A 25005-nucleotide genomic window follows, 5' to 3' on the forward strand; every position below is an offset into this window, starting at 1 on the left:
TAGGAAACACGCATCAAAATAAATAAACCTGTCAAATCCAAATCAAATAAACGTTAGATTCTTTAAGATTAATAAGATTAATTATGTTTATGTGTGACCTCTGTTCTCACACCTATGAAGTATACATTGGCCTATAGTCAACTTTTTTCCTCTACACCTTTATCCATGTTACGCTAATATCGTCCAATTTATGGTCCTACAGATGGGTTTTTCCACTCTTGTTCATTTTAACTTCAATTCTGATTAGAAAGCTTCTCTTCTTTCAGACTGCAATCATCATAACCCCACGGCTGCCTTCCTCTTGCTTTTTGTTTCTGATCAGTTTTCTTTTTCTTTTTGACTTCTTCTTTTCAGTTGTTGCTCTGCTAATTTCATTTCCTTAGTCTTTTTTGCCTGTAATTTTGTCAAAAAGAAGCATGTTCCACTTCTAGTTATAAGAAGCGTGTCTGAAATCTGATGGATTCTGATCAAGTCATAACTCTCTGGGAAAGTTCTGGCCTGAAGAGAAACTTGCTATGTAGTTTTTATGTTTATATTTTTGTTTTGTTTTGTTTTGTTTTTCAGTTCAGCACAGTTTGCACCTTGAGAAAAGACAAAATATTCCAAAAAAAAAAATTATTGCGGTCATATTGTAAGCATCTTAGGATGAATCTTCAGTGACTTGGCCTTAAGAAGATGTAGCTCTACTTTTCCTTATTTTTGTGTTTGTGATAGTGTGTTTTCATTGAATTACTTCATTGAATTACTAATAAAAAAGACTTTTATCTGGGGAAGTAGGGTGAATTCAGGTCAATTGGGACACTTTTTGCCAAGGACAGTATGAATACACAAACATACACAAACCTTAGGAAATTGAAAACAGTCACATTAAGCTTTCACTGGAAGTTTATCATTGGCTGAAAAACACTGTGCATATAGCCCATTTCACAATAAACTACAGTGTATTTAAAGGATTATTTAAATATACAGTCTATTTACATATACATATTTTGAACTACATTATAACTGCATGAGCTTATTATACAATTACAGTAAAATCAAAAATGATTCAAAAGCTGATAATTGTCATCATTTATTAATTCATTATACAGAAACATACTTTAAAATACACATCTTGTTGTACTTGACAAGTTCATTCAGATTTGCAATGATATGGGTGATTATTATTATTAGTAGTAGTAGTAGTATAAATACTGGAATAGTACAGTAACTCAGAACACAGTGAAAGATTTTTTGAAAATAGTTCAATCGTGACAGAATAGTTTTATTTTTCTCGATTGATTGATTGATTGATGGATTGATTTATTTATTGCATAATGGAGTTTATTAGATCAATAAATAGAATAATTCACCAAAAACATTCTTCATTTGAAAAAAGTCATAGAGGTTTGAGCTGAGGTAAAGATGAGGTAAGGATTTTTTGTCTTTTTTTACATGGGAATGCTGTAAATCATGTTTATTGAGGTCCGATATCAATTTATATGAACTTAATTTTTGCTTATCAAAAACTAGCAAGGATTAAGTTCATATAAATTGATATCGGACCTCAATAAACATGATTTACAGCATTCCCATGTAAAAAAAGACCAAAAATTATTAATATTAATCCTTTTTTTTTTTTTAAATGCACAAAAAAAGCACAAAAAAGCATCTGTGGTCATTTTCAGATCAACTTAGGCATGGGTTTTCAAGGTATACCGCGGTTTGGAAAAGTCAAGGTATTAAACCGGCAGCATTTTCACTTATACCATTCCTACTGTATAAGATTTTTTATTTTTTTTTATTTTTAGGACAACAGTATCTCCAGGAGAAAAGATATTCAAAAGACGCTGTTTTAAATGGTAAAGAAATCTGTGTTTTTGAAACTAATGATGACTGCAGAAGCCAATGATTCATTTGAATTATTCAGCCTGACATGTTGACTGCTCCAAAATATTTTAAATATATTGTGTTCAATGGGGAAAAGGTTTGTTTGTGACCCAGACATTTAAAAAGAATATATTTTAGAGCAGTAATCGCTATACCGTGAAGCCGTGATATTTTTATCCAAGGTGATCATACCGTCAGAATCTTATACGGGCCCATGCCTAAATGAACTATCATCTTAATCAACAAAAACACTATTTCCACTCCCATATCACTACAGTATAGCCAAATTCTACAATCATCTTTTATAAATGAGCTCATTTGCTGAACTGTTCTTGCACCACCCACAATTCCCAGATCCATTTTTTTAAAATCACTCCATTACAAGCAGTAACAGTGTGTCCAGTGTCCTGCAGCTCTTCTCCAGTCTCTTCGTGTCAGTGACGGCGAGCAGCAGACAGCAGGCGGACCACGAGAGGTGTTGCCAGGCAGAGCACTCGAGCAGCAGCCGCAAACACACAGAAAGATGGAGAATTAGAGAGAGAACAGGGGGAAGGGCAGAGCTGCCAACAAGCCTGAGTGCTGGAGAGAGATACGAGTCCCCCATACTAAAAGAAGAGAGAGAGAGAAGAGAAGTGAAGTGAAGGAAGCCTAAAGCACAACCCCACCCGCACGTCCATTAGGCCTAAAACGACAGAGTAAAGTCCACAGCGAGTGTCGTCATGTTATAAAAGATTTACAATAGTACATACAGCTCCTCCACAGAACGGCATCAGGGCACTGAGTGCACTGGAGATAAAAACATTAGCATCGCTAGGAACATATTAAAACGTGTCTGCGCACATGTGAACAGAGACATGAAAGCACACAGCTACTGCTTATTGTGGTAATTTTCTGCACTCATAGCAAAGGATCAGGAATAATTATATATATTCATATTAAATAGTAATATGTACGATAGTAAAATTAGGGATGCACGAATGTATGGGCTGTCAATATTTATCGGCTGATATTGAATTAATTTAAAGCTGACATATATATTAATATCGATAATATGAAATAAATGATTATAACGTAATTTCTAAAGTGATGACAAAACAGCTGATCTCACACTTTAAGATCATAAGGTTGAACGTGACATAAAAAGCCAGCAATCTACAGAGATATCTTCTTACAGTGTTACAGTCTACAGTATTTCTCTGTTGCAATCGGGATATCACAAGAATTAACCCCAAAAAAAAGCAACGCAGTCACTACCAGACTGCTGTTGTGTTTGCGATATGGAAAAACGCTAAGCACATGCAGACTTTGCTTCTTTCTGTCTGCCAACACAACACAGATTCCTGATATGCGAGCATTTACATTACATTTTTCCCCGCCATGTCTTTATAGTATGAGCGTTTTTTTTACCCCAGTATATGCAATGGAGCTTCTGCGCTAGCCTGCCGATTCCGACGCGCGTGCGAGTAAAGGCTTTTTGTGTCGTTTTACGCTTGAGCAATTAAATTAATGCCAAAGTCTATTTAACTGATTGTATTTTAATTACATTACAACATCGATGCTGTTAAAGAAATCATATAAAATGGAAAAAAAACTCACAATAACAGGTCACCAGAAGTTTATCAGTACGGGAGCAACACTAGCTTGGCATATACCCTATAACACTGTTGAAAACCAGGATAGGATGCAGTGGGTTTTGGGCGGAGTGGTTGCTAGATCGGATCCGTTTGCAGCCGGAAGTTAATGAGAATTATTTCTATTATTTATTAGATTTCCCATTTATTGTATTTTATTAACGTCTACCCCCACCCCAACTCTAAACCCAACCGCCAGAGTAGCGTAAAACAGTTGTCGTACTGAGTATTATTTATGCTACCTATTATATTACCCAATAAATAGTATTTTTTAACGCCTACCCCCACCCCAACCCTAAACCCAACTGTCACAGTACTGTAAAAATGCTGCTTTATCGCACTTCCGATCTTAACTGCATATTAACTGCATATCCGATCTAGACTTTACCATTGGGTGGCCGCTGCAATCGAGTACTGTACCTAAGTTGGCAACCCGGGGGTGTTTACAGACTGTACCAAAGAGCGGGGTGGGTGAAATTTCAGGAGTTTTCCGGAAGAAATAAAAACTGGATGGTTGCGAAAGATTGGTCTGAAAAACAGGATACTCCCAGGATAAAACAGGAGTGTTGGCAGGTATGCTTACTAGTTCAATAATGATTTGATCTGCTGTAGTTAAAAATCACTGTTATAATCTTCTAAGCATTATTATGCGGTTCTGTCGCCACCTTGTGGATAGAAAACGCCAACCGTCTTTGGTCTACACTATAGCAGGCTAATGGCCGTCGATGAGCTCTCTCAGAAATTGTAAATATTTAAAAATAGGCACTATTCTTACAAATAAACTGCATAGTTGCAATCTAAACGATTACATTCTCGACAAAAAAAGCCCCAAAAGTACATTTTGTTGTCTAACAGCAGTAATATTTGTCAAACTGTAGTTTCTCTCTGCTTGTTGCTGGCTGTATGTGGGCGGAGTAATACACAAAGAGGCTGTACAGGTGCTGATATTACTTAAATATCTCACGGCTATCAGTTAATCAGATTCGAGAACCAGACAGAACTGTTGTATAGATGTATATATACACAATTGACTTGTTAAAAAACAGTAAGCAACTGGCAGCATGGTTGTCAGCAAGTTACTGTTAAATGAACAGCATCTTGCAGTTGCTCTGTAAATTAACAGTAAAATACTGGCAGCTGCAGTTGCCAGTATTTTATATGTATACATTTTATTTTATTTATATTTTTATAATTCATATTCGTTTTTCTTTATGTTAAATTTAATGTTTATCCTTTTCTCAATGTATAAAAGTAGATAGATATTTTTGTACCTGCAGCCATACTGTACACAGCTAATGCAACCCTGATGCTGGACTCTGAGGCGTGACTATGGTGCAGTTTGCCTTTAGTCAAATGTGTTGAAAGATTACAGTCGTTTTATCAGGCCAACGCAGAACATTCACTTTCTAAAAAAAGCTTATGGAAATCCTCCGTTCACACAGCTGCCCTAAATCTGCTATTTGCTAATACAAAAAATATGCTGAGTGGAGTCTGTGCACAGCCAAAAGATACAGGTCACTAAAGAGGTTACACTGTCAAGAGAAGAGACAAAAAAAAAGGGTATGTCATTCGGCAGTCATCCTTATTAGTGCTCTTGAAGTGATGTCCTGTTTGAGATGCGTCCCTCTGAGAGCAGTTCATACATAAGTACTCAAGTTCAGACTGTGTCAGACAGAATTTGAGTTAAGTGCCACTAAGCGAATCTGCAAGCCAAAAGAAGCATATTAAACATTAAAACAGCAAGTCATGGCAACAGCACCCCCTGGAGGCAGTATGGTCAATCACAGGATGAGGAATATGCAAATGACATGTTGAGATGGATTCTTTCAACTGCTCTTGCTACTGTTTTCATATAAGGCTGAATTGAAAATAATGGCTATCATGTGTTTCAAAACATGGTTTACAGAGGACACCCACTAAAAATGGCATTCATTGTGACAGTGGTCAGAGTGCTCAGCATAAATGAATACATCCAATTTGGAAAATGAATGTTATTATCCATTTCCCAGTGAATATGGGTATTGTATTTTGGTGCATTTGTTAAAACAATATTTTAGTTACAGAACATCTTTAGAAATGGAAAGATAATACATTTAAGTTCATGCAACATATTGCAAAAAAAAAAAAAATGTACAAACTACAAAATTTAAAAAAAAATTGTAGATATTTTTTGTTTCTCTTGATTTTTGCTATTTTTTTACTTGCATATAAATTTGGGCTACTAATTTTTAAACCATTGTTGTAAGTTATTAGATTAGCTCCAGATGTGGCTTACTGACTAAACTAATGTATATGCACAAATATAATATTGTAAAGCATCCTATAGAAAATGAGAGATTTGTGGGGGGTGTACTAATATATGCTGAGCACTGTAGTTATATACCTTTTAAAAATAAAAATCTTTTCAGGGATATTTAGACCAATAACTATTTGATAAAATGCTCTCTTCTTATGTATCATTCACAAAACGCTAATTACTTGTAATTTTAAATGTTTGTAATTCGTAACTCCTATTTAAATCCCTAGATTTTAATTAGCAGCTTGTAGTTTTAAACATTTAAAATACAACAACATTTAGGATGATCCTTATATTTAACTGCACTGAAGAAAACAAAACGATTCATTGCATTTACTCTTTTTTTTTTTAAGGTTAGTGGTTGCAAACTATTTATATGGGCTGAATTTAATCAAACAATGTAATGTAATTTATTAATGTTAAACTTAATTTTATTTGTTTAAATTCAACCTACATAAATTGATTGCAACCACTTTACCTTAAAAAAAAATTGTAAATCCAATGAATTTGTGTGCGTGTGTGTGTGTGTGTGCGTGTGTGTGTGTGTGTGTGTGTGTGTGTGTGTGTGTGTGTGTGTGTGTGTGGTAAGAATATGTATGTAATAATTTAATAAAAAATTAAATAATTAATAAAAATAAAAAATCTTTATTTTTAAACTGCTAAAACTGCTTTTTCTCTAGACCCTTAAATTAGATTTATTTTCTCTAGTTCTTCTCACTGGTTTGAGACTTTTGAACCTTGCTGCATGAGTGCCAGCAAACATGACATAGAGCTTGGCCTCATTTCCTGTCTTGTAATTATTATTATTTTACTTTTTTTCTTTCATATTTCTGCTCTCTTTCTCCCTAAATAATTTTAACCACTGAATCTGCTGTGCCACTACATCTGTGGATTGTTGGCGGCAGGGCGTTTACATTATCATCAGACATTTAACTGATGTTCATCAGTTCATTGTGATTTAGTGTTTCATGACAGTGCATGCTGTTGTGAGTCTGTGGAGTTATTTGGTGGAGGGGACATTATGAGGACATAAGGCTGTACGTGTAGCCAGGGACAGTAAAAGGACAGATGAGTCATAAAAAAATAAACGGGAGTAACTGTAACACAGCATGGTGTTTGTAAGATGTCCTGCCTTTTAGTGACATTTGCCTTTTTCGTGGATTTTGTTTCTTAATCAAGTTTGCAAGTGTGATCTGATCTGGCAATGCTAAATTTATGATGACATTGTTGTCGGATTTTAATGTAATACAATATTACTGCAACATAATCTTGACAATTGGTTTTAGCTCATTCATATACATACAGTACAGTTTGTACTATTCTACACTGCCAATCAGAATTTAGTTTTTGAAAGAAGTCTCTGATGTTCTAATGCAGAGGTTCTCAACCTTTTTCACTTCGCGGCCCACTTCTTTCACCGATCAACTTTTGAAGGCCCACCGGTCTGACATTTTCTCAAAAATGTTGTATGAAATGCTCATTTAAACATTTGTTTATTTATATATATATATATATAATATAATATATAATAAAATACATTTGTTGTGCTTTCTATTATCAAAATTTTAGAAAAATATATATAATTTTATTTTAATGTAATTATATATAAAACAAACTATATAATATAGATTATATATTAAAGCTATATATATATATATATATATATATACTCCGATCCAAAGGTCAACAGGGACAATGCAAAAGACTAGCTTCTGCTTTAAACTGGACTGACTGAATATCTACTATTAAATATCTACTATTTAAAAATATACAGACAAATGTAAAATACAGTAAAACACCCTAAATCTGTTGAAACGTGTTGATCTGATGGTGATTGAGTTTGCATATCGCTGACAGGAACAATGAACAACTCAGCCAGAGCACGTCTAAAGCTTATATGCAAGTTTATTTTACATTCTATGGCAGAAACACCATTGAGCCTCACTAGATCCTCCTGTATGGGCGTGCGTCCGTTCTAAAACACTCACAGGACAATAATTTGGGCAACTATGCGGATAAATTAAATAGTTCACAAAAAATACACAAAGAGAGACTTTCACTTCACGCAGTTTGTGAATGAACAGACTGACGTGTACTAGTTGCAGATGCGATCATGAGGCTGTTTTTGCGCCAAGTTTGAAGTAATCAATCAGAGAACAGGAGAAAGTGCATTACTTCAATCATTTTAATTTGCCATATTAATAGTGAAATCCAAAAATTATAGTATAATATAGAGAGTTAATATTAATCTCGCAGCCCACCTGCATTCCACTGGTTGGGAATCCCTGTTCTAATGTAGGTGATAGTTATATAAAAAAATAGCATTGTTTGCTCAACAGTTACAACCATGCATCATTTTATTCTTCTTTCGAACGTAAAAGAAGAAAACATAAAAAATGGTGGTGGTTATAATGTTAATAGTAACAATAAAATACTACAAAATATAGTGGTATTAGCTGCAGTGTTCATTTTTTTTTTAGCAAAAATAAGAATGAAAAATGTTTGTTGCTTATTTAATTAAATTCATTGGTTTTATTTTGGTTCTCACTATCCTATTTTTGCAAATTAAATGTAGAAAATAAATGAACTTTGGTTAGTTCATATCTTTTTTTTGAGTACATTTTAGTCTCGTCTTTATCCGTCAACAATATTACACGCTGATATGCTCGCTGTTATGGCCCATTTCCACTGAGTGGTATGGTACAGTACACTTCGGTACACTTTTACATCCGTTTCCACTGTCAAAAGGTACAAAAAAGCAAACCTTACCACTTTTTGGGTACCCTTTACGCCGACTGCAGCATTTTGTTGTACACCACATCCAACAAATGGCTACGATTGGTACCCTTTAAGCAGTGGAGACACAAGCCTGATAAAGGGGACCTGTACTGAACCGTACCACTCCAGTGTCTAATGATATCCTTGTCATTCTGTTTTCTAAGTCTGTCTTGAAAAAAAAAAGGTCACCAGTGAACTAATTTTTCACTCTTATTTTTGTTGACGAAAATAACACTGTTCAGCTGAATTTATTGGATTTTTTTAAAATGATCTTTTATTAAACATGTAATAATAAAAAAGTGCAATAATAATATTCCATACAAAGTATTAAGCTGATCAATCAATTCTTGTCACGTGACATGTGACATCACGTGTGTTCGCAGCATTCTGGAAAGTTAAGTAAAATAAAAATAAAATATTTTTTCAAAAAATAAAAGATAGTTCAGACTCCTGGTATCAGTCTGCAGCGCAGGGGTTGGGTACCACTGTTATATACTATACTACTGCTATACTACTATATTATATTATTGATGTATTGATCTTCTGTTGATCACAGTTGCAACAATTTTTTTTAATATAGTAAAGTACAAAATGACAAAATATAATAATGAGCTTGAATGAGCTTGTGTTTACAGTCACCTGCATTAGCATACATAAATGGATGTCAGTGGAATTAAACATGTATAGTAAGTGTAGTATTATCATTTCATATTCTATTAAATATATATATTTTTTTGCAAAAACCCCTTGAAATACACCATCTCTTATAAAAGAGCTGTTCTGTATACTATTGCATTTAAAATGTATTCCTGTAATGGTAAAGTGTCACAGTTCTTCAGAACTCATTCTAATATGATGATTTGATGTCCAAGAAGCATTTCTTTGTATCTCATTTAAAAACAACTGCTTCAAATTTTAATAGTACAAACTGAAGACAACAGATCAAATAATTTTTTTCTTTAAAAAAAAAACAAAAATAAATTTTTTTTTAAATCTCTTTTTAATCATTAAAATTCATTGTTATTTTTATTTTTAATTGTATACTTATTGTGTGATTATGTTCAGATTCCTTTGATCTCATTTATATAAAGCACTTTGAATTATCATTGTGTAAGAAATGTGCTGTATAAATAAACTTGCCATTCCTTGATGTTCACCAAATGAACCGATGTCTGTTCTGAAGTCAGTAGTGACCGTGAAATACTCACGTTTCACTGCAAAATTCCGTAGCAACCAAAAGAAACCTTCAACTGCAACGTAACCACGCCACAGATGGACAGGAAAAAGAGAGAAAAGAGAAAGAAAGAGAGAGAGAGAGTCAAACTAAATAAACAGGAGCAGCTTTATACGCCTAAGCAAATGAAAAATGGAGCTGATCTGAAATGATAGTTGTTTAAAGAACCAAATATGTTTCCAGCTGGAACACTTGCAGTAATTTCCCTCTAAATATGTCAAAACAGTTTTGGAATTGCATTTTGATGTAATCATCCATTAGTGTCTAGCGTCTACAAGTATTACCAGTCAAAGGCTTTGATGGATGTTTCGGCGTCTCGCGGTACTCAACCTTCAATTCAGCTGGCATCCAATTTGGAAGCACACATTTTTCACTGCTTCTTTCATCTGGAAGATAAATGACATCCGCAGCCTCAGAGAATATACATCATGCATTGTTGAAAAGCAAACTCGGTCCTCGCTGTCTGCTTGCATCATGGTTGCGTTTTGAAGAGGACAGTGTGTGTATGTCAGCTCTGAGTGGCACAAGAAGAAGGTTTCATGCCTTATTTTGACTTCTACTTCATGTCCTGTAGTCTGATTGACTGCTCCGTTGTTTTTAGTGGGATGGACTTCATTTGATTTGTTGGCACTGTTATATGAAAAGCAGTTATTTTTCTGTCATACACACATGTCTGTCCACAAATATGTTGGGTATTCGTTAGGAATGTAATGTCATTTTTGCTTTTAATGCACGTCTATACTGTAATACTGTTTATTTAAATAAATATAAATTGCTTTTCATGAGCTGAATTTATAGGATCATTACTTATGGTTTCAATGTCACGTGATCATTCAGAAGTCATTTTAATGTGCTGATTTGGTGCACAAATATCTTTAGTTTTTATTGTTACTGTTGAAAGTGTGTGTAGCTTAATATTATTGTGGAGATAACGATTGAAAAGCTTTTATTTCTGTGTTTGAATTAGGCAGCATAATGCTGTTTTTTACACCAGGGCTATTCGATTGGCGGCCCGCGGGCCAAACCCGGACCCTGAGGCAATTTGTTCCGGCCCTCCAAATAGTGTGAACAAGACAATAAAAATGAATTTAGTTTAGTCGAAAAATGCTCGCTATAGTTTTGAAGTTGAGTGCGTCTGTTCAATACAGCACGCAGTTGAAAGTTGCGCAGAGAGTGAGTCAAGTGACATTAAGCGAGTGGTGCGGGCAGCCGAAAACATTTGGATATGTTTGCAGAAAAGGCCTTTTGTACAACGCACTGATATCGTTAATAGGAATGCAATGATTAGCCGATTTTACTATTAACCGCGCTTTAATTCACTATGGTTAATTAATCGTAAAGGCTTCTCAAGGCTGTTTCAGTTGCACAGAACAAAACTGCTGCAACTAAAAGTTATGCCAACTGTGTGCTTATACTGTTCCGAGCATATACCGAGGCTAATACGCATGCACATTGGATTAACTTTAGCAGCAGGCCGTTTACATATTGCCTCTTTTCCGCACACAAGTTCATTATTTTCAGTGGAGACGTGCGCACATTGGGAGCGGTGCGCGCACGGCTTGCAAGCGGACCAATGCACTCGCGCCCTGCATACGGTAGAAATGATCTCACGCTGTAGTGGTGAGAGTTGTGCGTGGCTTTCAGTGCAACGTAAACAAAAGATACGTTAGACAAATCATTACAAATTATTAAAATGATAATATATGTATGAACGCAAATAACAGTTCATTTAAATTCTTAGCTAATATATATCTTAAATAAACATTAGACAAATACTGTTTTTTATTTATTCTTATTTTTATTTATTTATTCATTGTTCTGTCATTTATTTTCATTGTAAAATTATCACTCATATTTAAACCTTTTCATTTAAGTCCAAAGAGAGAAATGGACTATTGTTTGTTTTTTATTAATATTTTGTGCTGTATTTGGTTGCTGAGCAGCAATAAACAACACTTTAAATATAAGCAGTTTTCTCGTGAATTTCTAAACTAGTAGTGTTTTCGAATTTAATACATGCATAATAATGGTGATAACCGTAAAAACCATGATTATTCTTCTGACTATAATCGTACAACCAAAATCTATAATTGTTGTATCCATAATTGTTATGCAGTTTAAAACATTACACATGAATGTGTCTGAACGTAGAAGAAGCCTACTTGAGCAATACACTGCTTTTGTTGTGCTTCGAAATACAGCATTTGAATATGTTTGTATATTTTCTTGACTAATTTTGACAATTGAACAACCGAATACTGTGCATGTGATGACTTATACAATGAAATGACGCAGACACATTTTGGAACGAACAACCGTTACGCTTAGAATCAACAATCAGTTTAGATCAACTAGATCTATTCACTTGGAAATTGTGCTAAATGTAGGCTACCTGTACTTAATCATTTGCAAAGATGTACTTAGACATTTGCAGTTTGATAAAATGAATGAGAAAATCAATTTTGTTGTGAACAATTGCCAAGGGGTTTGGAGGTTTGTTTATGTTGTTTTGAGAATGTTTCGAGAAATGAGCCAAACCAATGGAGAAAAACTGTAAGAAACAGCTAATCAGTAGCTTGTTTTTAAACTAGTAGTTTTAGTTAATTGTTTGTTTATACTGTGAAATGTGACTTAGTGTTACCTGAACTGCCAATTTTTAACAGGACATTATCGTTTTATTCTACCTCATTTTTTTGTTTTGTCTGTAGTGTATTCCTGAATATAATGTCATCACTTAATGAATTACTTATAGAGATTTTTAAAAAATTGTATTCGAAAAACCAAATTGTTTGCTTTATAAGTAATACATGGTTATGAATAACTTACAATGTATTCATATCAACAGCAACTGCTTTTCTCTCAGTTTTAAAAAGTTCAGATTTTGTGTTAATCTGTGGATCCTAACAGACTTTCTTTCATTCTTTCTCTAGTTACTTAGACAGTTTAGATCGGATCGGAGCTGCCGATTACCAGCCCACAGAGCAGGACATTCTGCGAACTCGAGTGAAGACCACCGGGATTGTAGAAACCCACTTCACCTTCAAGAACCTGCATTTCAGGTGAGACCATTTGGCATGTCATTCATTGGTGGTGTAACAGATCACAAATCTCACAGTTTGGATCACATAATGGTTTTTTAAATTCATTGATCGGACCATTTTTGCGGATCAGCATAAAAAGGATAGGAAAAAAATGTCATTTGCTTTACATTTTTTACAAAAACAGTACTGCAACACACTTTTGGTTTTAACAAACAACTTAGAACCTGTAATTTCATAAAAAATAAAATGAAGAAATAGTCAGCTGAATAAAAATAAATCGTAAAATATTCAGTACTGTGAAAAATTCACTGTTACTACTACTGTTGCTGATAACGCTAAATGTATAAATCCAACATAATTTGTACAATTTATATTTATTTTTAGTCTCATTTTCAAAAAATGATTCAGTTATTCACTCAAAACTTCATGTTTCATTGGCAGAATCAGTCATTTTTAAAGAATTATTCAGTGGCATTTTTTTAAAGGCTGGTTGTCGCCACCTATTGGTTAAATAATGTTATTGCTGCCTACAGCTTTCATTTTTGAGTGTTATTAAATCCACATGACGGTGATTTTAATCTTCATCATAAACATCAGTGGTTATATCTAAACTATAAACTGTTATTACAGTACTTCTGTGTTATTTGACTGTTTGTAACTTCATAACTAATTCGAAAAACTAAAGAGTGAATCTCTTAGGATTAATAAACAAATGCAAATCACTATCATTTATAATTTATGTTGCGTGGGTGTTGAGATCCCAATCTTTTAATGATTAATTGTGCAGCTTACACCGAATGCATTGATGAAGGCTAAACAAGTAGTGACAAAAAACACCTTTAATGAAACCCACCACATCCTGTATAACCTACCACAATTTCTTCCGTCATAATTTTATTTTACAGGTAAGCCTAAATGCTTTCATACATGTGATTTGAATGACGTGAAAGACGATCTCTCTGTGATCGTTACAAATTTAGGATTAATCTACCAGTATAAATAGTATTAATTCGCAGGCCACATGTGTTCCGAACCAAAGGTTGTGATCCATACGAATCACGGATCAACCGTGATCCGTTACACCCTTTTATTCATGCATCTGAATGTTCAGCCTTGTATCGGCTTGTTAGAGTACTACAGTTATTATCATTTTCACTCCATTCTTTTACAGTTATTATCCTACTGTTATCATTTTCATTCCTATAAAATCAGAAGAAGATGAAAACAAAAAGCGTTTGATTTAATATATGTATACTCAGGCTCTTTTTAACAAAAAGTGTTTTAACTCATTACAACTGGAGAGCATAGATAGATGAATATCTCTAAACGCTGCCATCCTCTCACCTCATATCATCTCCTCACTCACAGTCTTTTTTTTCACCCTCTCAGCTGATAGCACGTGAAAATAGAGGACTAAAATAAAAAGTGTTGATGGGGGTTAGACAGGCAGAGCTGCCACCATTATTCTGAAGACAGATTTAGCAGCACGCCATCCTGTTACGGGCTGAAGCTAGCATTTTCACAGAGAAGGGCTGGACGTCAGTAGACAGCTGAATTACATGGTATGAAGCTGATACTACCATCTAAATGGCAGTTTTGCTACTTAGGGAAAATCATTACATGTTTGAGATTTAGGACTTTTTAGTCATAAAATATGAAATATGAAACTATGATATAATAAAATATGAACGTTTTGAGTTCATTCATAAACATGTTGCTTTTGGAAACATTTTTTGGAAGAAAATGCATGTTGGTTGAGCAAGGGGACATAAATTAAGGCATGCACTGATTTTGAATTTTGACTCTTAATAACTCTTAGCAAAATGTTGAAGCCAATAACCGATATAAACCGATTTTAATATGAATATTTTTGAGCCTGAGTATAACAATGTATAACTCCTTTTATTTTAACTGATTACGATAACTTTTAAAATGTTGAAGCCAACAACCGATATGTACAGAAAAATACAAATTTTGATTTGAGTATCCTTGAGCCTGATTATAAAAACTAAACAACAACTAATGCAGTGTGTAACTGTGTTGATTTTAATTGACTTTGTTAATTCTTAAAATGTTGAAGCCAACAACCGATATGTACCCATAAAAACAAAATTTTATTTGAATATTTTTGAGCCTGATTATAAAACAAACACAAACTAATACAGTGTATAACTGCTTTTATTTTAACTAATTCTGATAACTCTTAAAATGTTGAAGCCAATAACCGATATAAACCAGTAAATATTAAATTTAATGTGAATATTTTTGAGCCAGATTATTAAAAACAAAACACAAACTAATACAGTGTATATAACTGCTTTTATTTTAACTGATTCTGATAACTCTTAAAATGTTGAAGCCAACAACCGATATATAGAGATATACACATATTAATATGAATATTTTTGAGCCTGATTATAAAACAAAAACAAACTAATACAGTGTATAACTGCTTTTTTTTAACTGATTTCGATAACCCTTAGAATGTCGAAGCCAATAACCGATATATACTGTTAAATACAAATTTCATATGAATATTCTTGAGCCTGATTATAAAAGAAAACACAAACTAATAGTGAATAGCTGCTTTTATTTAAACTGATTGCGACAACTCTTCAAATGTTGAAGCCAATAACCGATATATACCCATAAATACAAAATTTGATATTAATGTTTTTGACCTTGATTATAAAACTAAACACAAACTAATACAGCGTGTAACTGCTATTATTTTAACTGATTCTGATAACTCTTAATGTTGATGCCAATAACCAATATATACTGATAAACAATTTTTTATATGAATATTTCTGAGCCTGATTATAAAACTAAAACAAACTCATACAGTGTATAACTCCTTCTATTTTAACTGATATTGTTAATTCTTAAAATGTTGAAGCCAACAACCGATATATATATACTGATAAATACAAATATTGATATAATATTGATATAAATATTTTTGAGCCTGATTATTAAAAACAAAACACAAACTAATACAGTGTATAACTACTTTAATTTTAACTGATTCTGATAACTCTTGAAATGTTGAAGCCAACAACCGATATATACAGATAAACACATTTTAATATAAATATTTTTGAGCCTGATTATAAAACAAAAACAAACTAACTCGGTGTATAACTTTAGCTTTATAGCTTTTATTTGAAAACTTTAACTGCAGGCTACAAGCAAAAAGCAAGGAAACCTGTAGATCTTTAATTTCGCAAAATCATTGACAAATTGTAATTGATTTGGTTTATTTATTTTGAACATAATGTAATACGCTTAAAACGATTCTTCAAACAATAAATTTCATCCTAATCAACAAAAAGATTTACTTGTCCATATACACTTAAAAATATCGGTCCTGAATTCTGAAGTCATGTGTTTTTTAATGTGTTGTGAAAAGCACTACGCAAAACTTTTAAATGCATCAATACACAACTGATGTGGATCAACATGGCTGAAATTATACATAATTTATTGGCCGATATTTTTATTCTTATTGGGTCGATAATGATAACATTAAAAATAAGTATTTTTCATCTGATACCGATATGGCTGCCAAGATATTGTGCATCACAACATAAGATTTTTCTCTTCATGCTTATTAAGTCCACATTGATTTAATCCAATTTTTGAATATATTTTTAGATTGATACATTTCAAAATGCATTTAATTTCTGAATTGTTATTATTATTATTATTATTATTATTATTATTATTATTATTATTATTATTATTATTATTAATATTATTATTATCAATGTTGAAAATGCAGCTTGAATTGATCCATGATACATTGTAATACATTCTTTGATCAATCACATTTTAAAATATAAATCTTTTATAAAAGATTTGTTTATTAAACATTCAATAATGTTTGTAAAAGATTTGTATTTTTGTTTTTTAATTGTCTATTATTTATCTTTTATATATTATATTATGCATGTCTTTGCTGTCACTTTTGATCAATGTAATGCATCTTTGCTGAATAAAAGTCTTAATTTATTTAATTTAAACATTGAGCTCAAACCATTGTATATGTTGCATACATGAAACCGTGCATTGGTGTGAGATTGCCGAGCTCATGTCGAGTTGTGTCCCTTCAGGCTGTTTGATGTGGGTGGTCAGAGGTCGGAGAGGAAGAAATGGATCCACTGCTTTGAGGACGTGACCGCCATTATCTTCTGTGTGGCTCTGAGTGGATACGACCAGGTGCTCCATGAAGATGAGACCACGGTGAGCACTAAACACACACTCACACACACGCATCCATGCTTGACACACACTCAATTCTCACCAGCAGGCTGTGAACACTTAACACACTAACACAAATGATGCAGGGGGTTTTCAACATGTTTTCTCATGCTTTGAAAGAATTTGCTACATCTTGGGGATGAAATGTGGTCCAAAATTTTCAGTGTATTAATGAAGAACGTTGTTGGACATATATCTCAATGCGTTGTTGATCAGAATCATCTTTCAAATGAACATTATCATAACGTGATGTGATAAACTGTGGCCTTATAAATAAAGTAGAGCCCCAGAATCTGGTTTTGGACATTTTTAAGGTCAAAGCCATTGATAAATCAACCTCCGCTGTTAACTCACACATGAATTCACTTTAGGTAATGGTTTATGTGTCATATAGTGCTTGCTTAACCTATAACCCTAACCCTAATACAAAAAAGAATACTAATTCATTGAAGTTCTTTTGTTTACTATTTTAAATTATTCATTGCTAATCTACATATATTTTAAATCACAGTACCAGTTTTATACTGAAAAATACCATGTTTTTACTTAACACCAGGTTTATGCAGTATAAAATGTAGTGCGTATATTGTTTTTGATCAAAGTTCCAATATTTCAAGCAGTTATTTGAAATGTTTTAGGTCTTAAATGTATATATTATTGATATTTTGTGTTTATTTCAGTATTATGAGCATGATGTTTTGAAAGCCGATTGGATATGAGCTGTTTAAAAGCATGCTGTCAAATGTGGGAGGCTATTTAAAGTTTGAATCATGGGTCATGTTTTAATTTCCCTCACATGGTACGGAATTTAAGCAAATTTCAATTAAAAACAAAACAATTTAGTAATTATGTAGATAAGTGTAATAATGGCATCGTACTGTAGCTGTCATGTCTGTGTTGAAATAATTATGCAGTGCTAACTAGCTGCATGCATAATGGTTTTTGGATTCCAGCATGGGAATGTGAATAAGATGTCAAACCATTTTCTATTTTATTTTCTGATTATTAGTAATTTGCTGTTTTTTGATGTCAGGAAATATTCTGTGTATGTGGGAGCTATAACTTGACAATGTTTTAACATTTACTTTACAAAAAGATTCTAATGTTTAAACAGGTCAGATGTTTTATGAAGCCTGTACATAGAGCTTTATCAAGGTTTTCTTAAATCATTACAATTAGGCATGGGACGATAACCGTTTTCAAGGTATATCGTGGTTTGGAAAGTCAAGGTTTTAAAACTGCCAATTTTTTTCTGATATACGGTTCCTACAGTATATGCAGTTTTTTTTTTTTGTTTATGTTTTGTTTTAAGTTTTTTAAGACAAAAGTATCTCCAGCAGAAAAGATCTTCAAAGATGCCATTATACATTTTTATTAAATCTGTGTCTTTGAAACTAATGAAGACAGCAGAAATCAAGAATTCATTGTAATTATTTAGCCTGACATGTTTACTGCTCCAAAATATTTTAAAAGTTTCTCAAAATAAAATATATTGTGTTCAAGTGGGAAAAAATGTTTTGTTTACACAGACAGTTAAGTGAACATATTTTGGAGCAGTAATCACAATACCGTGGAACCGTGATATTTTTATCCAAGGTTATCATACTGTTAGAATCTTATACTGGCCCATGCCTAACTACAATGGATGCATTGTCCTTTATATGAACCAGTAAACAGCCAACCTAGTAAGCAATAAGCTAAAAGTAAGAATTTCTCCCTATACTAACATGTGCTCATGTTGGAAGCACATTATAAAGCTTTATATGTTTAAATGACAAAAAAAAAAAAAAAACAACAGTAACTATAAGATACCACAATACTGTTCAATACTGAAATGTTGATGACATCATGATATTTAAAATAATTAATGAATTATTTTAGTATTATTTGTGTACTATACTACTTTATTAATATTTTAAACATTTAGATTTTTTTTTTTATTTTGCTTTCTATAATTGTCATTTTGATAATACGGTTTTACATGTTTTAAATAGTTTACTTTTTTATATTTGTGCTATTTTAACTTCATTTAGTTATTTGAATTCATTTCAGTGCTTTAAATGTTTCACTTTATTTGTATGTTTCAGTTGCTTGTTTGTTCGTTTCATATTTTGTCTTTTCATATTAAATGTAACTCTTTTTGAATTTGTTACTTTAATTTTCATTGTTTTAGTTATCTTAAAGTAAAAAATAATTTACCTGTACAATGCTCAGCATAATTGAGTACACCCAATTTGAAAATGACTATTATTTTTTATATATTTTCATATTATTTATTATTTTATCCATTTCTCTGTGAATATAGGCAATGCATTTAAACAAAACAGATTTCTTAAACGTATATATTTATTAAAATTATATTTTAGTCATCAAACATGTTTAGAAAAAAATATAATCAAATTCAAGCAAAATATTGCAAAAAAATTACAACCTACAAAATTTCAACAATTTTTACATTTTTTGCTTCTCAATTTTTTTTCAACTTTTAAAAAAATTGTATTTAATTTTTTTCTAGAACACACAAAATTGGGTGTAATAGTATTTGGACTGTTATCGTAAGTTATTTTGTTACATAAGCTCCAGATTTAGCTCCAGTACTGACTAATCAAATGCATATGCACAAATATAATATTGTATAGCTTCCTATTAAAAATATGAATTTAAAAGAGAGATTTGTGAAGGGTGTACTTATATATGCTGAGCACTGTATTTCTGTTTTAGTTAGATGAACTTTTGTTGTTTTCTTCAGATATTTATATATTTTGTTGTATTTTTAAAATCTTTTTTCAGATCTTTGTCAACATTATAACTTAAGTGGATACAATTCTGGATAAAAACTGCCACATTATAACCTTGTTTATTAGCCATTGTGCATATATTATGTACTGTACCTTTATAATGCATTTTAAATATAGTCTGTGTATAAAGTTCTACCAAGTTATTAAAGGCCACTTAATCTCTACAGGCAAATTTTAATAATTATCACCTTGCAAATGTGAATGCATACTTAATATAGCAAAGTACACACAGTTCCAAAAAGGAACACACAGGACCAAAAATAAGCCTTTACCATATACAAAAATATATAAAGTTGTTTAAACACTATTACAATGTCTTTTAAAACAGAACAAACAAAGGATTATTTATGTCCGCATACTATTGATTGACTTTGTGAGTGTGGGTTGAATGATGGCAGGTGCGATGAGTCATGTTTGGACCTCAGATCTGCCCAGACACACACACACACACTCAACAAACTCTGATAAGACCAGTTTTACAACATCACAGGGATTTACGGTGAGGTGTTTTGGACATAGGAGGGCTTTTACGGCTAGAAAAGCGGGCGACCGTAAATACAGCAACTATTACAGCAATGCCATATTTGGCTGATCTATGGAAGCGATAAAAGAGAAGACAGAATCTATTGTGCTGTATAAGAAAGTCCTGAAGAAACAGACGGACTGAGATAAACACACTTACAGATGCTATGAATACACGCCGCTCGTGTCTCCTGTCACTGCTCGTCCATTCAGCGCTCTATCAGTGTTTACGCATTTGACATTCTGTCCAGACATTCCCTCCTCTGCACCCTGTGGCCTTTCCTTCTCCGTTTCAACACAAATATGCATTTATTTCCTTCAAACACTGTGCATTTCTTCAAGTTGGACCTGTCCATGTGAGACTATGTGAGTGACTCTTTATTGGTGACTAGAGATGCACGATATTGGATGTTTTGCTGATATCCGATAAGCTGACATTTTATAACTAATTTATGTCAATAGCCTATTCTGATGTCTTTGTGCGTTTTATTAAAAAGTCTTAATTTACAAATGATTCTAGATAGTAGCTTCAAACCACTAATTCTACATCCAGATGGCAAGGATCATGTTTTATCCTTTTGGAGATTGTGACTCTTTTGTCCATACATGTATTGTTTCAAGAAATGTCTGCGTCCAGATGCAAAACACTATAAAACATGTGGCACACCTACACTACCTGACAAAAGTCTTGTCGTCGATCCCAGTTGTAAGAGAAAAAATAACAGCTTGACTTCTAGTTGATCATATGGAAAAGTGGCTAATGATAGATTTTTTTTTGATGAATCATCTGTTGAACTGCATCCCAATCATCACAAATACTGCAGAATACCTATTGAAACCCACATGGACCCAAGATTCTCACAGAAATCAGTCAAGTTTGGTGTAGAAAAAATCATGGTTTGTGGTTCCGTTCATTATGGGGACATGCGAGAGATCTACAGAGTGGATAGCAACATCGACAGCGTGAGTTATCAAGACGTTTGTGCTGCCCGTTACATTACAAACCACTGGAGAGGGCAAATTCTTCAGCAGGATAGCGCTCCTTCTCATACGTCGGCCTCCACATCAAAGTTCCTGAAAGCAAAGAAGGTCGAGGTGCTCCAGGATTGGCCAGCCCAGTTACCAGACATGAACATTATTGAGCATGTCTAGGGTAAGATGAAGGAGGAGGCATTGAAGATGAATCCAAATAATCATGATGAACTCTGGGAGTCCTGCAAGAACACTTTCTTTGCCATTCCAGATGACTTTATTAATGAGTTATTTGAGTCATTGCAGAGATGTATGGATGCAGTCCTCTAAGCTCATGGGAGTCATACGCAATATTAATTCTTTTTCCACTGCACCATGACTTTATATTCTATACTGTAGATTATTTCTGTTAAGTGACAAGACTTTTGTCTAAGCAAAGCCAGACCTTACTGTCCTAATTAAATAATAAAAAATCAAGGCATGAACATATTTTATTGTGGTAAAATAAGGGTAATCTAGAGGCCTTTGCCTTATATATAAGCCACTTCTGATACCAAATGATCAACCAAAAGTCAAGTTATTACTTGTTGTTTCCAAAACTTGGACAGGCGACAAGACTAGTCAGGTATAGTGTATTTGTGGCACTTTAATCAAACAGACAGATCTGCAGGAGACTCTAAAATCAAAACACATGTAACATGTTATTTAGTTGAACATCTCTCCACTGGTCATCTAGTTGACACAGCATGACCAGGTTTTGTTGTAATAGTGATAATCTTAGCAGCATCTGCAACACAGCTCTGTAATCCGCCATCGTTGTTGTTAGGTGCTTTGTACTTCCTTCTTCTTGTGGTCACGTGGTGACATCATAGTTTTCAAAAAGTGTCATCAATATAGCTATGCGAGGGGCAGCGTTTTGAGGTTTTTTTAAAACCCAAAAAGGTCATTGAGTGCACCAACAACACCCATGTTTGGACAAAAGATCATAATGATAGTAAATCTTTGCAGATTGATCTAAATTCGTTGCCCTGTGGATGGGTATTAAGTAGGACGGGGCTAAGAATAATTGCAATTAACCAAATCCAAAATATATTTTTTTGAAATAATATATGTTTGTGTGCTGTGTATATTTATTTTGTATATATATAAATGCATACATGCTTGCATATATTTGAAAAAAATTATTTATATATATATATATATATATATATATATATATATATATATATATATATATATATGATACAAATTATATATACATTATAATATCTATGTGACAAAGTTTTGTGTAATTTTGTTTTTATATATGTGTTATATATAAAATACACATATATTTTATATACACGTATATTGTCATAACAAACTTTTATTTTGGATTTGATTCATCGCAATTAATCTTTGCCAAATCAAATCAGACTTATGACAAATCATGACGCCAATTAATGTTTAATTTCTAAGCATAATTAACTTATTAGTTAGTTAACTTATAGTAGTGTGGCAAAACAGCCTCTCAATAAATCAAATTTCGTTTCAGACAGGCACTAGGACCCAGAAGGGAGGCTGTTTCGGAGTGATATTATAAAGAAAAACAGCAGATGCTGAATAAAGCTGTGTACGATTGGTCCTTATCACAGAATCCACAAGTCTTATTTCTGATCTTTAATTCAGACTCATGATTTGAAAACATAACAGTGTTATTTATGTCATTTACTTTCATTTATCTAGTCGTCTTACAGGGCTTTTTTTAAAGGCATAATCTGAAACCATACAGACAAATATTGATTCCATAAATTAGCAGAAATAGGCTAATAATCAACACATTGTTTGGTCGGTAAGACATATCAGCATTATTTCCCATGTCAGAGCAATTCCGATATTTACATTTCAAGCAGTTTTCATCTGCTCTATCGAATGCTCTGATAATATTGTGCATCCCTGTTTGTAACAATGCATGGACTGATCTGCATTGCTCCACTGTTGTTTCAGTGTATGTGTGTGTGTGAGAGTGTGAAGAGCAGTGCTATCTGGGGGTGGTAAATGTGAGTGAAGTGGTGAAATGTGGGGTTCTGGTGCATGTCCAGCTCCGCTCGGCTGCTCCTGTGGCCTCCAGCGGCCACCTCTGCATCTGCGTCTCTCCTTCAAAAACGTCTCAGCTGCTCTCCTGTCATCTCTCGCCGTCGGCTTTCTTCTCTAACCAATCACTAAACAATCCAGCGCAGCTCTACAGACCGGCCTCCTTCCAAAGGTACGAAATTATCTTCAGAATATATCATCCTGTTTAAATGAGTTGGAAACAGTGTGTCTGTGATGTATGTTAATGTATAGTAACATGCAAAAAAAAGGGGTTATAGTGTTATCATTTCAGTGACATTTTAGGGAAAAGGTGATTTTCTTATAAAGGGTGTCACTTATTAATTTTAAGCTGAATTATTGGGGCTAAAAAATAATTAAATATTGGCTGCATTTAATTTAAGGTCTCTATTAGACTATAAGTACATGTTGACTAAAAGTATGTAGAAATAACTAACTTCTGTTAACTGATGTGGCTCATCATATACACTGTAAAACACAAAAAGTTAAGGTAACTCAAACCGTTTGAGGAAACCAATTGCAACAAACCATTTAAGTTCAAAAACTAATCCTAATGAGTACTGTGAACTTAATCCATTTAAGTAAATGAAGCAATTTGAGCACAGTAAAACCCAATAAATGAAGAGAACTCAAACCATCTGAGTACTTTAAAACCCAATAAGCTAAGGCAACTCAAATCATTTGAGGAACCCGATTGCTACAAACCATTTGAGTTAAAAAAAAAACGAATCTATATGAGTACTGTGAAGTTACTCCATTTAAGTTGAAGTAATGAGGTATTTAATTAACTCATTACCTTCAACACTGAGTTTAAAACTCTTTTCAAGTAGAATTAACTTTCAGTAAATTTTGAGTTAACTATACTCATTTCATTTGATAAAGTTGACTGTTGGGTTTTACAGTGTATTAAATCAAATATGATATTTAATATTCTACACTAGGATGAAAGTTATGTTGATTGGGATTGCATTGCATCCTTACGAAAGTATCTAAGATGGACGAACACAACTAAGTCATTTGCTGTTGCTATAGGGTTTTGATTTTCTTCTGCTGTCATTAGTCAAATTTTTTTTTATTGCACGAACTACACTGAAAAAAAATATTCAAAGACGATTCCTTGGATTTACTCAATTTTTTACATTATGTGGTTGTAAACAATTTATTTGGGCTGAATTTAAACAAACCAATTAAATTGAACATTGCTCAATTTAATTTGTTTGTTTAAATTCAACACAAATAAATTGTTTGCAACAGTTTTGCATGCAACACTTTTTTCTGTGTATCAGGAACATACATACAACAACACAATATAAAAGGTGAACATAAAAAAACCTAATATAATAACTGTAAATAAATAAATAAAATGATCTTAAGAAATAACAGGGAAATCAAAAAAAAAAACTATTATAATAATTGATAGTTTTTTTTGCCAATAGATATTTTTCTTTTCAACAATTTGACAGTAGTAATGAAATCAAAATCGATACAAAAATTTGTTAATATGTGAGAC

General features: G+C 32.9%; 1 protein-coding gene across 2 annotated transcripts in view; it reads left to right on the plus strand.

Moving 5' to 3' along the window:
• Positions 1 to 25005, plus strand: part of gnao1a (guanine nucleotide binding protein (G protein), alpha activating activity polypeptide O, a) — a 180779-nt gene that overhangs the window by 136754 nt on the left and 19020 nt on the right. For both annotated transcript variants that reach the window (XM_056477867.1, XM_056477869.1), the window contains exons 5-6: positions 12739 to 12867; positions 16965 to 17094. In XM_056477867.1, the coding sequence (XP_056333842.1) occupies positions 12739 to 12867; positions 16965 to 17094 (259 nt within the window). The remainder of the gene's footprint in view (positions 1 to 12738; positions 12868 to 16964; positions 17095 to 25005) is intronic.

This window comes from Danio aesculapii, chromosome 18, assembly GCF_903798145.1.
Source record: "Danio aesculapii chromosome 18, fDanAes4.1, whole genome shotgun sequence".
Taxonomy (NCBI): Eukaryota; Metazoa; Chordata; class Actinopteri; order Cypriniformes; family Danionidae; genus Danio; species Danio aesculapii.